At 42.0% G+C, this 14436-nt stretch overlaps 1 protein-coding gene across 1 annotated transcript in view; it reads left to right on the forward strand.

Moving 5' to 3' along the window:
- Positions 1 to 12286, forward strand: part of PPP2R5B (protein phosphatase 2 regulatory subunit B'beta) — an 85375-nt gene extending 73089 nt beyond the window's left edge. Inside the window, exons 13-15 of the mRNA XM_069740374.1 lie at positions 3940 to 4067; positions 6798 to 6899; positions 8970 to 12286. Coding sequence (XP_069596475.1) covers positions 3940 to 4067; positions 6798 to 6899; positions 8970 to 9105 — 366 coding nt within the window. The 3' untranslated portion in view covers positions 9106 to 12286. The remainder of the gene's footprint in view (positions 1 to 3939; positions 4068 to 6797; positions 6900 to 8969) is intronic.
- The last annotated feature ends 2150 nt before the right edge of the window (positions 12287 to 14436 follow it).

Consider the following 14436-nt stretch of genomic DNA (forward strand, 5'->3'; position numbering starts at 1 on the left):
TTTGTCCTCCATCCTAGTATATATATGTCCCCTATCCTGGTATATATGGTCATCATCCTGGTATATATGGTCATCATCCTGGTATACAGTGGGGCAAAAAAGTATTTAGTCAGTCAGCAATAGTGCAAGTTCCACCACTTAAAAAGATGAGAGGTGTCTGTAATTTACATCATAGGTAGACCTCAACTATGGGAGACAAACTGAGAAAAAAAATCAAGAAAATCACATTGTCTGTTTTTTTAACATTTTATTTGCATATTATGGTGGAAAATAAGTGTTTGGTCAGAAACAAACAATCAAGATTTCTGACTCTCACAGACCTATAACTTCTTCTTTAAGAGTCTCCTCTTTCCTCCACTCATTACCTGTAGTAATGGCACCTGTTTAAACTTGTTATCAGTATAAAAAGACACCTGTGCACACCCTCAAACAGTCTGACTCCAAACTCCACTATGGTGAAGACCAAAGAGCTGTCAAAGGACACCAGAAACAAGATTGTAGCCCTGCACCAGGCTGGGAAGACTGAATCTGCAATAGCCAACCAGCTTGGAGTGAAGAAATCAACAGTGGGAGCAATAATTAGAAAATGGAAGACATACAAGACCACTGATAATCTCCCTCGATCTGGGGCTCCACGCAAAATCCCACCCCGTGGGGTCAGAATGATCACAAGAACGGTGAGCAAAAATCCCAGAACCACGCGGGGGGACCTAGTGAATGAACTGCAGAGAGCTGGGACCAATGTAACAAGGCCTACCATAAGTAACACACTACGCCACCATGGACTCAGATCCTGCAGTGCCAGACGTGTCCCACTGCTTAAGCCAGTACATGTCCGGGCCCGTCTGAAGTTTGCTAGAGAGCATTTGGATGATCCAGAGGAGTTTTGGGAGAATGTCCTATGGTCTGATGAAACCAAACTGGAACTGTTTGGTAGAAACACAACTTATCGTGTTTGGAGGAAAAAGAATACTGAGTTGCATCCATCAAACACCATACCTACTGTAAAGCATGGTGGTGGAAACATCATGCTTTGGGGCTGTTTCTCTGCAAAGGGGCCAGGACGACTGATCCGGGTACATGAAAGAATGAATGGGGCCATGTATCGTGAGATTTTGAGTGCAAACCTCCTTCAATCAGCAAGGGCATTGAAGATGAAACGTGGCTGGGTCTTTCAACATGACAATGATCCAAAGCACACCGCCAGGGCAACGAAGGAGTGGCTTCGTAAGAAGCATTTCAAGGTCCTGGAGTGGCCTAGCCAGTCTCCAGATCTCAACCCTATAGAAAACCTTTGGAGGGAGTTGAAAGTCCGTGTTGCCAAGCGAAAAGCCAAAAACATCACTGCTCTAGAGGAGATCTGCATGGAGGAATGGGCCAACATACCAACAACAGTGTGTGGCAACCTTGTGAAGACTTACAGAAAACGTTTGACCTCTGTCATTGCCAACAAAGGATATATTACAAAGTATTGAGATGAAATTTTGTTTCTGACCAAATACTTATTTTCCACCATAATATGCAAATAAAATGTTAAAAAAAACAGACAATGTGATTTTCTGGATTTTTTTTTCTCAGTTTGTCTCCCATAGTTGAGGTCTACCTATGATGTAAATTACAGACGCCTCTCATCTTTTTAAGTGGTGGAACTTGCACTATTGCTGACTGACTAAATACTTTTTTGCCCCACTGTATATGGTCATCATCCTGGTATATATGGTCATCATCCTGGTATATACAGTATGGTCATCATGCTGGTATATATGGTCATTATCCTTTTATATATGTCCCTTATCCTGGTATATATGTCCATCATCCTGGTATATACAGTACAGACCAAAAGTTTGGACACACCTTCTCATTTAAAGATTTTTCTGTATTTTCATGACTATGACAATTGCGCATTCACACTGAAGGCATCAAAACTATGAATTAACACATGTGGAATTATATACTTAACAAAAAAGTGTGAAACAACTGAAAATATGTCTTATATTCTAGGTTCTTCAAAGTAGCCACCTTTTTGCTTTGATGACTGTTTTGCACACTCTTACTCTTGGCATTCTCTTGATGAGCTTCAAGAGGTAGTCACCGGGAATGGTTTTCACTTCACAGGTGTGCCCTGTCAGGTTTAATAAGTGGGATTTCTTGCCTTATAAATGGGGTTGGGACCATCAGTTGTGTTGAGCAGAAGTCTGGTGGATACACAGCTGATAGTCCTACTGAATAGACTGTTAGAATTTGTATTATGGCAAGAAAAAAACAGCTAAGTAAAGAAAAACGAGTGTCCATCATTACTTTAAGAAATGAAAGTCAGTCAGTCCGAAAAATTGGGAAAACTTTGAAAGTGTCCCCAAGTGCAGTGGCAAAAACCATCAAGCGCTACAAAGAAACTGGCTCACATGAGGACCGTCCCAGGAAAGGAAGACCAAGAGTCACCTCTGCTTCTGAGGATAAGTTTATCCAAGTCACCAGCCTCAGAAATCGCAGGTTAACATCAGCTCAGATTAGAGACCAGGTCAATGCCACACAGAGGTCTAGCATCAGACACATCTCGACAACAACTGTTAAGAGGAGACTTTGTGCAGCAGGCCTTCATGGTAAAATAGCTGCTAGGAAACCAACGCTAAGGACAGGCAACAAGCAGAAGAGACTTGTTTGGGCTAAAGAACTCAAGGAATGGACATTAGACCAGTGGAAATCTGTGCTTTGGCATGATGAGTCCAAATTTGAGATCTTTGGTTCCAACCACCGTGTCTTTGTGCGATGCAGAAAAGGTGAACGGATGGACTCTACATGCCTGGTTCCCACCGTGAAGCATGGAGGAGGAGGTGTGATGGTGTGGGGGTGCTTTGCTGGTGACACTGTTGGGGATTTATTCAAAATTGAAGGCATACTGAACCAGCATGGCTACCACAGCATCTTGCAGCGGCATGCTATTCAATTCCTTTTGCGTTTAGTTGGACCATCATTTACTTTTCAACAGGACAATGACCCCAAACACACCTCCAGGCTGTGTAAGGGCTATTTGACCAAGAAGGAGAGTGATGGGATGCTACGCCAGATGACCTGGCCTCCACAGTCACTAGACCTGAACCCAGTCGAGATGGTTTGGGGTGAGCTGGACCACAGAGTGAAGGCAAAAGGGCCGACAAGTGCTAAGCATCTCTGGGAACTCCTTCAAGATTGTTGGAAGACCATTCCCGGTGACTATCTCTTGAAGCTCATCAAGAGAATGCCAAAAGTGTGCAAAGCAGTCATCAAAGCAAAAGGTGGCTACTTTGAAGAACCTAGAATATAAGACATATTTTCAGTTGTTTCACACTTTTTTGTTAAGTATATAATTCCACATGTGTTAATTCATAGTTTTGATGCCTTCAGTGTGAATGTACAATTTTCATAGTTATGAAAATACAGAAAAATCTTTAAATGAGAAGGTGTGTCCAAACTTTTGGCTGTACTTGTATGTCCTCCACCCTGGTGTATATGTCCTCCATCCTGGTATATACTATATATATATATTGTCTATCCTGGTAAATATGTTTCCTTTCCTGGGGTTGCACATCCAGTTGAAGTTTGTGTTGGCGTCAGCAGGCCCCCAACCTCTGCGACCACAGTTGCTACGCCCCTGTTTGGGATGAACTACATTAGAGACTGCAAGCTCGGCTTCTTCCCAACATCGGTATCTGACCTCACAAATGCTATTCTGGATGAACGGGAAAAAATTCCCATAGATGCCTCCAAAATCTTGTTAAAAAAAAAAACCTTTGCAGAAGCCGTTGTAGCTTATGTAAAGACATATACTGACACAGCAATCACAAGAAGCATGGTGGAAATCCTTGTAAGACACAGTGTCCCATATGGACATAGATCATGATTGTGGATGTTTTATTCACCTCTGATTTTTCATTATTATTTTGCCTTAATATTATCTCTTAGGTTGCTGAGCGTGCCCTTTATTTCTGGAACAATGAGTACATTCTCAGTCTGATAGAGGAGAACTGCCACACCATCCTGCCCCTCATATTTGGCACCCTCTACCAGGTCTCCAAAGAACACTGGAACCAGTAAGTGTTGGACCGAGAGTAGACAGTCTTCCTTACAGACCTCCATTACATTCTTACGCTACATGGTTGTTTTAGGACCCGCCACTGTGAAATTTTCATCATCTGATTTGTGTTTCTGCATAAACAATAACATAAAAATACACACACTGTTTTCTTTTTCACTGTTTAGAAAGTAAAAGCATAAAATGTATATAAACAATATAGGTCTGCTTTTTGATGATTTAGGTTAGAGCTAAAGTGAAATAGCGGCTACCGCTAAGATCAGGCCTGTAGGTCTCCTATCTGTCACTGTTGACGGTTTCCCTTTAACGAGCGACTATTGATTCATTTTGTTCTAAATTAATAGTAAATACAAAGTTTTTTTTCAGCCATTTTGCATCTTCGATGAAACAGAATAAAAAGTTATCAAAATGTTGTATGTATCATAAAATAATACCAATAAAAACAACTCGCCGCTCAAAAAAACAAGACCTGTTTCAACCCTATTAACAGAAAATATAAAATGTTTTGGGTCTTGGATAGAGATGAGGGAATTGATATGGGAATCCAGTCCAGATCGGTGGTACCCCCGAATCTCTTCCCTTTCGGTGTCCCCCCCATGCTGCTTTTGAGAAGCTAGAATAGATCCGCTCATCAACAGTCTTAGGAAATGATGACACAAATTTTTATTTTTTAGTGCCTTTTATGGTACGTAAAAATAAGACCCATCCCCCCTCCCAAAAAAAAGCTAAGTCCTCACGTGGCTCTGTTTATGGAAAAATAAAAAGTTATGGCTCTTAGAAAAAAGTGAAGGTAAAAAAGAAAGTGCAAAATTATATAGTATGTAGTCTATTATTTTTAAAAGAGTTAAAGACAAACTTAAAACACATTTTTGATGATTTAGGTTAGAGCTAAAGTGAAATAGCGGCTACCGCTAAGATCAGGCAGTTAATACAAGAGAAGATAGTGTTCTACTACAGATGGATCTGGATAGGTTGGAAACTTGGGCTGAAAGGTGGCAGATTAGGTTTAACAATGATAAATGTAAGGTTATACACATGGGAAGAAGGAATCAATGTCACCATTACACACTGAATGGGAAACCACTGGGTAAATCTGACAGGGAGAAGGACTTGGGGATCCTAGTTAATGATAAACTTACCTGGAGCAGCCAGTGCCAGGCAGCAGCTGCCAAGGCAAACAGGATCATGGGGTGCATTAAAAGAGGTCTGGATACACATGATGAGAGCATTATACTGCCTCTGTACAAATCCCTAGTTAGACCGCACATGGAGTACTGTGTCCAGTTTTGGGCACCGGTACTCAGGAAGGATATAATGGAACTAGAGAGAGTACAAAGGAGGGCAACAAAATTAATAAAGGGGATGGGAGAACTACAATACCCAGATAGATTAGCGAAATTAGGATTATTTAGTCTAGAAAAAAGACGACTGAGGGGCGATCTAATAACCATGTATAAGTATATAAGGGGACAATACAAATATCTCGCTGAGGATCTGTTTATACCAAGGAAGGTGACGGGCACAAGGGGGCATTCTTTGCGTCTGGAGGAGAGAAGGTTTTTCCACCAACATAGAAGAGGATTCTTTACTGTTAGGGCAGTGAGAATCTGGAATTGCTTGCCTGAGGAGGTGGTGATGGCGAACTCAGTCGAGGGGTTCAAGAGAGGCCTGGATGTCTTCCTGGAGCAGAACAATATTGTATCATACAATTATTAGGTTCTGTAGAAGGACGTAGATCTGGGGATTTATTATGATGGAATATAGGCTGAACTGGATGGACAAATGTCTTTTTTCGGCCTTACTAACTATGTTACTATGTATGTATTATAAAGCTGCTATTAAATATTACCGGGGAATCTTTTCTTTTACAGCAGCAGCGTCGTCAACCAGAAATTTCCATCTCTTTTTATTCCTCAAAATTAAAAATTGACTAAAATGGGAGTGAGTTTAAGAAAATTGCCTCTTTCCTCACCCATCAGACTTCTCTTCTATGAATTTTAGTGCTGAAATATTTTTCAATATTTAGGAAAACAAAATATAAAATGCAAATTAAATTTATTGGTTCCATTTTCTGATTATTTGGGTTATGGCTGTAATCGGTGAAAACAGGCTATCGGCTCACTAAGGGATTAGATTAGGGCTGCTGCCTTTAGAAGTCTATGGAAAGGGAAGGCGAAGGAAGATGATGGAGCTAAAGAAAGTCCGAGAGACACATGTGAGGAAACTGAACAAAAATTCAGGATAGAAGTCATTTAATGGGGAAAAGGGTTGTTTTTTTGGCACATAGACATACACATGACAACTTTCCCTGATAAGTCACCTGAAACTAGCTACACTTTAAGTATTTTTTTTTCACATTTTGCCTTTCTATCTGTGATTAGTGATGAGCGATCGTGCTGGCATAAGGTGTTATCTGAGCATGCTCGGGTGCTAACCAAGAATCTTCAGCGTACTCGAAGAATATGTTTGAGTTCCCGCCGGTGCATTTCTCACGGCTGTTCGACAGCTGCGAGACATGGAGGGATTGCCTGTTTGTTAGACAATCCCTGCATGTGTTGCGGATGTCAAACAGCCAAGAGACCGGCAGCCGTGGGGACACGAATATATATTTTGAGCACGCCGAAGACACTCTGTTAGCACTGGAGCATGCTCAGATAACACCTTATTCCAGCACTTTCACTCAACTCTATCTGTGCTCTTACTCTTTTTCTGTGTTTTCTTTTACCAGGACAATTGTCTCTTTGATTTACAATGTCCTAAAGACTTTTATGGAGATGAACGGGAAACTCTTTGATGAACTCACAGCATCATATAAGCTGGACAGACAACAGTACGTCCCCCTTTTCTAGAAATCTCGTGGTCCGATACAAAGGCAGAAGGACTCTTTTACAAAAAAAAAGATTATTTTACAGATCTGTCTCTATTAAAGGGAAGAAATCATCAGACTATGAGCTATTGTTTAAATCAGGTTTTTGCGTTACATGTATTTTTTTTAATGTGTTTAAATCAGGTTTTTGTGTTAGATGTATTTTTTTTTAATGTGTCAATGTCTTTTTTTTCACGTTACAATAATAGTAAAAAAAAATTAAATTAATAATCTAGCAATTTTCACACTGGCCACTAAGGCTTTTTAGACTCTTTCTTCTTGAAACTGCTGAAAACTCTTCCTGCAATGACCTTATAAACAGAGGCAGGATTACAGCAGGTCACAGTAAAAAAAAAAGCCTTAGCGGTCATTGTGAAAAATGCAAGATTTTTATTTGTGATATGAAAAAAAAATATTTTTAAGGAGTAAGTACATTTTATTTATTTTTTACAATTTTGTCTAACATGGAAAGCTATGAAACTTTGAAAATAACTTTATTAGGGGATTTGACTTCTTACCAGTAAAAAAAAAAAAAATTGCATGCAAGTGGCTTCCAAACCCCGGCTTTTCCCCAGTCTGTTTGCCTGCCTTCAGCTTCATTGATATCGGAGCATACTGCTCATCATTTGGAGTACAGATGATGGCAGTGACAGGATCAGCACCTCTGTCTCACTAAGGCTACTTTCACACTAGCGTTAACTGCAATCCGTCACAATGCGTCGTTTTGCAGAAAAAACGCATCCTGCAAAAGTGCTTGCAGGATGCGTTTTTTCCCCATAGACTTGTATTGACGACGCATTGCGACGGATTTGCCACACGTCGCATCCGTCGTGCGACGGATGCGTCGTGCTTTGGCGGACCGTCGGGAGCAAAAAACGCTACATGTAACGTTTTTTGCTCCTGACGGACCGCTTTTTCCAACCGCGCATGCGCGGCCGGAACTCCGCCCCCACCTCCCCGCACCTCACAATGGGGCAGCGGATGCGCCGGAGAAATGCATCCGCTGCACCCGTTGTGCAGTGCGTTAAACGCTAGCGTCGGAATCTCTGCACGACGCATTGCGACGGGGAGATTCCGACGCTAGTGTGAAAGTAGCCTAACTCTGCGGATTAACTGCTGCAGGAGATTGTTCTGATAAGCAGAGTAGTCAGAGGAGAACACAGGAGCTGACCCATCACTGCCATCATCTGTACTCTAAATGCACAGATATCTAATTCTATTCTAATATCAATGCAGCCGAAGGCAGGAAAATAGACGGGAAAAACAGGGATTTGAAAGCCACTTATACGACAAATCCCCTAATAAAGTCACTTTCGAAGTTTATAACTTTCTATGCTAGACAATTGTTTGTTTTTTTTTAAAGTAAAGTTTACTTACTCTTTAACACAAAAACCTGATTTAACAGTGGGACGTTTTCTGATGATTGCTTCCCTTTTAACGTCAGTAGTGTGTTTAATGATATTCCGTATCATAGATTGCAAAGTCAAGCAGCAAGCCGAAATTCCTTTTTGTGTATCTACTAAAATTGAGTTCCTCTACATTTCCCCCATGTTTTGTAGACAATAATTTATACTTTTAGGACCCGATCCATCAAGACCGGCTTTGATCACACCGGTGTTGATGAGTAGATGGACTGGAGTCACAGTCCTCAATTATGAAGAGGCTTCAAGAATCATTATCTCCAGAGGAATGGCCTACACTCCTGTGTGCGCCTCACCACAAACCCTACTGCAACCTCTGATGGAGTAAGATTTGTGGTGTAGGGAATGCCGCCACTCATCATGAATTAACAAGCGGTGGTTATCACGCCCCCGTCCAGTCCCAGTGCCAATCACTTTGTTGGAGCTGAATAAAACTGGATTGAAAATTCTCAATCTTTCCAAGACTTTTGCACCAGAATTGTGGTGTGAAAGCTTTGACGAAGACGAATCGGGCCCTTTGACTTTTTTCCAATGTATACGTTTTATCAAACAGTGTGGACATTTATAATAAAGATATACACGTCACTACTAACATGTACACTTTATCCCACAGGGAATTGAAGCGAGATAAAGAACGCCAGGAGCTTTGGAGAAAACTGGATGAACTTCGTCTTAAAAAATTGAATGGCCTAGAAGAAGCGCAGATGAACCAGCTTAATTTACAGCACAGCCGAGCGAGTAAAAGTTAGAAGACCCCAACAACATCACTTTCCACTAACACCACTACAGCCAATAAACACCCCTCCTCCCCATATTTTTACCCTCTTTTTGTTTGAGAAATTCCTCACCTGTTCCCTAAGATGGGGACTAGCAGCAGCTCACGCTGTTATCATAGAGCCATCGATGGCACATGGTTCAGAAAATCACAGGTCTCCTTTTCATGATGTAGTGGGTGCATTTCCTATTCCCAGTGGCCAGGTCAAAGATTATGAAGGCTTGAGTACAAATCATCAATCCCTTTTAACAACAGCAAAAACTTTTGGGAAAAGCCATTGTTATCTCTTGTTCCGTCTTAGCAAATGACTTTGCGATGTCTCATTGGAGAAGGATCTCACCCCATGAAAGGCTCCTTGGAGAAAAATACTGAAATGATTTGCCATTCTCTGTCCAGAGGAGGTAGGGGCTTCTGGGAAGTTCCCTGGACCTGTCAATCTTTGTCAAAGTAAAGGCTTCCGGGCAAGCCTGTCACAGATCAACTACAGTCATATTCTGAACATGACAGTTGAGGCTTCTGGGAAAGCCTTCTTAATATACAACCATCGTCACTTTCTGTTTGTAAAAACAGAGGCTTCTGGAAAGGCCTGCGTCTCCTGTCCGTCACTTTGTGTTTGTGAGAACAGAGACTTCTGGGAAAGTCTCTCCAGCTATCATCTTTAGTCCGTCAATAAGAGACAAGGCTTCTGGGAAGCCACTTCTGAACCGCAATGATGACCATGAGCACCTGTGCCCCCCTACGATGACCATGAGCACCTGTGCCCCCTTACGATGACCATGAGCACTGGTGCCCCCTTATGATGACCATGAGCACCTCTTCCCCCCTACAAGTACACACCGCTACGGTTATAAGAAGGTATCTGAGGAGAAAAGAATGTCAAACTAACATCCGTCTCTGGATTTAACACCATGCTGGGTTCATGGATGCAAAGTATTTAAGGTAGCCTATCCTGTCCCCACCACCGTCCGGTAGATGGATTGCATACTAGGAATGTACGTGGCCAGCAATTGAAGTTTTTGAGTAGAAAGGAGTGAAATGAGAAATAATGGATTTTGGGCAAAGTATTTAAGGTAGCCTATCCTGTCCCCACCACCGTCCGGTAGATGGATTGCATCCTAGGAATGTACGTGCCCAGCTATCGAAGCTTTTGAGTAGAAAGGAGTGAAATGAGAAATAATGGATTTTGGAAATGCATGAAAGACAGTGAGATGAAGTTTAATAAGTTGTGATGAAAATTTTTTGCATAACAATTGGCATCAGATCAAAACCTTTCTTTAAATCCTACGACTTTCTGAAAGATTTCAGGCTGCTAAATAAAATGATCGTGAGATGGTGCATTATAATGATACCACCGCATTGTTCGCGGAACAATACAGAGGGAAACCTATTTTTTAACAAGAACAAATGATTCATGCTAATCTAGCTTTCCCTACACAAATAATTAATGTGTCGTTAGTCAGTCGCTCTTCTCGTTGTAGCTGAGTAACAATAAGACGAACAAGCTTTCCATCAGAGCTTGGACAACCAACACAATCGTGATGGGTTAAAGAAGCCACTTCATCTTCAGCAGCAAAGGGCTTGATAGAAGATACCCATCTCAAATCCAACTTCCAACATGTCTGCTTCCCATTGTCATCTGTGAGAGTAAGGAACTTGGCCTTCACGGCAGACAACTGAACTGTGCTGTGGTCAGCTGGACTGGCAGAACTGACCGCGAGGACTTTATGCTTGCTGAAAAAGGCCAGAAGATAATGAACACAAAGACGAGAGGATTTTCTGGTCAAGCTTTGGCCTCAATCAGTTTCAGTAAAGATCTAATTTCAAGGCAAGCCCAGTAGCTATATTCTTAGATATCACTGCAATAAGTTGTCCACTTGGTGTCTAAAATGTCCAGAGTTGAGCTTTTATGACCGTAATTTAGCAGTTAATTTCTTGGCAAAAAAAAATGGTGTCTCGTGTCCCTACAGATGAAAGGGAAGTCATACTTTCCTACTCTAGTTTAGGTGATGGGCATATAGTCAGTATCCTCCTAGTTTACAAGTTGGCCAGAGGAAGATATGATTGTATCAAATATGTCTCGTTATAACCTTATTCTTCCCATTAATCCAGGGGCGGACATGCCATTGGTTCCAGCTGCACAGGGACAAAAAGGTAAGGGGCAGATACCACCCCGAAAGCAGGTGGTACATTATGAGGAGCTACTGGACTGCAAAGAGCCCAAATATTGTTCTTGCACAGGGGCCTCTTCTGTCTGTGTCTGCTCCTGCATTAATCTATGTATGTAACCTTCAACTAGTTGCATATTTCATCAGAGAATATGAATATGACAAGCAGAGTCGTCTTAGCCACCATTTATAATGGACTTATCTGTTTTTTTGTTTGTTTTAGATTTTGGGTGAAAAAAAAAAAGACTGACCTCTACTGTGAGCGCGAGTCCAGTGTGGCTGGCGCCTCTAGTATATCCCCTCCCAAACGGTGATCCAGAACTTAGGTGTCCTTTTTTGAGTCCTAATCTAGCAAGGCTGCGGTAAAGAAATATTCATTGGCCACCTTATGTGATAAGGTGCCATTGTACCCAGTCGTACGAGCACAGGGAGGAGGCCTTGTTCCTCTTATTAACGGTCTAAAAAAATAGCCTATTTGCAAAGAGTATATATAAACATATTATGTGCAATGTTTTTTTATTTTCTATTTTATTTTTTTAAACAATTATTTATTGTATTATTTATTTGGTATTTATTATGGTCAGCGTTTGATCTCTTTTAGTTCACGGAGGGAAAGGGGAGGAGAGGGGGGTGTCTATGATATTTATCCTGTTCACTGCTAAATTAAATGCTGGGTCTCAGAAATATGTCCTGTTTTTATGTCTACCCTGGCGATAACGTATACTCATTCGCACACATAGTCATTAGCTTTATGAAAAAAATAAAAGAAGAAAGAATGTCTTAGAGAAATTGAGTTTAATATTCGTACGATTCCACTATCCATGACTGATTTAACAGGATGCTTAGTACCTAGTCAGTGCGGTCGGTGGGGTATATTAGGGATTCTTTTTAAGAAAAAAAAACCATAATACTGAAAGATGTATTTTTTTTTGGAAAACAATATGTTTTGCATGACTCTTCTTGCTGAGTAAAATAAGGGTATTAATCATGTCTGAGTGATGCTTTGTTCACAAGTTATGACCTTGTAAAGTTTTGTTATCTATTTTATCATTACTCCTGATATATATATATATGTATATGTATGTATATATATATATATATATATATATATATATATACACACACACACACACACGTACTGGTGCCAAAGAATGCAACTACTAGTGATTAACAAAACTATATTTTACAGTCAAACACATTCTGGAGAAGAAAGTTTCATCTGGGTGTTTCCCAAAGTTAAATATGGGTGATATCCATGTTACAGGGGTTTTCTGGTTGCACCATGGTGATGACCTATCCCTTAGGACAGGTCATTATTACCTGATCGGTGGGTTTCCTACCCCCAAGACCTCCAACTATTTGCTGCTCTGGATGTAAGCACTTTGTATAGAGAGAGTCTTGTTCTATGAAATGTGCAGCAGCCGCTGCAGAGTACTGCAGAACAGCTCTTAGGCCGGTTTCACACGTTCAGATAATTCCGGTACCAGAGAAATCGGTACCGGAGTTATCCGTGTCCGTGTGCTCACGTGGCACATCAGTGTGGCACACGTGCGGCAGCCTGTGCTGACTGAGGACCACACGGACCGTGCAGGAGACAGCGCTACAGTTAAGCGCTGTCTCCTGCTTTTGGTGCTGAAGCCGGCATTCATTCCTTCTCCCCAGCAGCGTTCGCTGGAGAGAAGGAATGAAAAATCAAGTTGTTTTTTTTTGTGTTTTAAAAATAAAGTTTGGGGGTCACCTCCCGCCTCCCATCCCCAGTTCGCCCGCCCGCTTGCAGAGAAATACTCACCCAGCTCCCGCGATGTCTCCTCTCAGCGCTGGCAGCAGGTCCTGTGTGAGCGATCACATGGTACCGCTTCATTACAGTGATGAATATGCACATATTCATCACTGTAATGAGCGGTACCATGTGACCGCTCACACAGGACCTGCTGCCAGCGCTGAGAGGAGACATCGCGGGAGCTGGGTGAGTATTTCTCTGCAAGCGGGCGGGCGCGCAGGGGATGGGAGGCGGGAGGTGACCCCCAAACTTTATTTTTAACACACAAAAAAACTTGATTTTTCATCTCTTGTCTCCTGCAGGGGACAAGAGATGAATGCCGCCTTCAGCACTGCACGCAGTGGGGACAGCGCTTACTGTAGCGCTGTTTCTCCTGCGGTGGTATGTGCACACGGAGGAGAGCACACACTGTTCTCCGTGTGCACGTGTGCGGGACGTATTGCGGTACGTGCTGCCGGAGAAAAGCAGACATGTCTCTGTGTTCTGCACACGGACACACGGTCCATGAAAACACGGAGACATGTGCATAGACCCATTCATTTGAATGGGTCTACGTGTGTCAGTGTTTCCGGGACGTGAGAAAACTGTCAGTACACGTACCGGAGACCCTGACGTGTGAAAGAGGCCTTAATAAAATGAATAGCAGCTGTTCTGCAGTACCCGGTCAGAGCTCTGTTTTTTGCACAGTTGAAAAAAACATTTATTTTTTATTAGGGTGCAGTCAGACGGCTGTATAACACGGACGATGATCGTATCGCAATTCTCGGACTGGCCAGCAGCTCTCCTGACCTGGGTGTAACAGCATGTTTTTCTATGCAGCTGTCATACTCAGGTCACAAGAGCAGCCGGCCAGTCTGAGCAGTGCGATACGATGGCAGTCTGTGTTATATAGCTGACTGACTGCACCCTTAATTTCTCATCTCTGTTGCAGAGATACTAGCTTGTAATGTATCTATGGTAGCTTTCACTTGTCTCTGGGAGCGTTGAATTTTTCCTCTGCATGATGTTCACCACTCAGGCTGCCGTCACACTGTCAGTATTTGGTCAGTATTTTACATCAGTATCTGTAAGCCAAAACCAGGAGTGGGTGATAAATGCAGAAGTGGTGCATATGTTTCTATTATACTTTCCCTCTAATTGTTCCACTCCTGGTTTTGGCTTACAAATACTGATGTAAAATACTGACCAAATACTGCTAGTGTGACGGCAGCCTAAAAAGGAAGCATCATGCCTGGGAAAAAAATATCATACCTCAAGAGAGGGTCAGACCTGTCTTTCTCCGGCTGAGATGTATAAGGACACTCATCTCTGCACCTTTTGTAGTGAGTACTGCAGAGCTATGTGTCATTACAAACACTTC

The sequence above is a fragment of the Ranitomeya imitator genome, chromosome 9 (assembly GCF_032444005.1).
Source record: "Ranitomeya imitator isolate aRanImi1 chromosome 9, aRanImi1.pri, whole genome shotgun sequence".
NCBI lineage: Eukaryota > Metazoa > Chordata > Amphibia > Anura > Dendrobatidae > Ranitomeya > Ranitomeya imitator.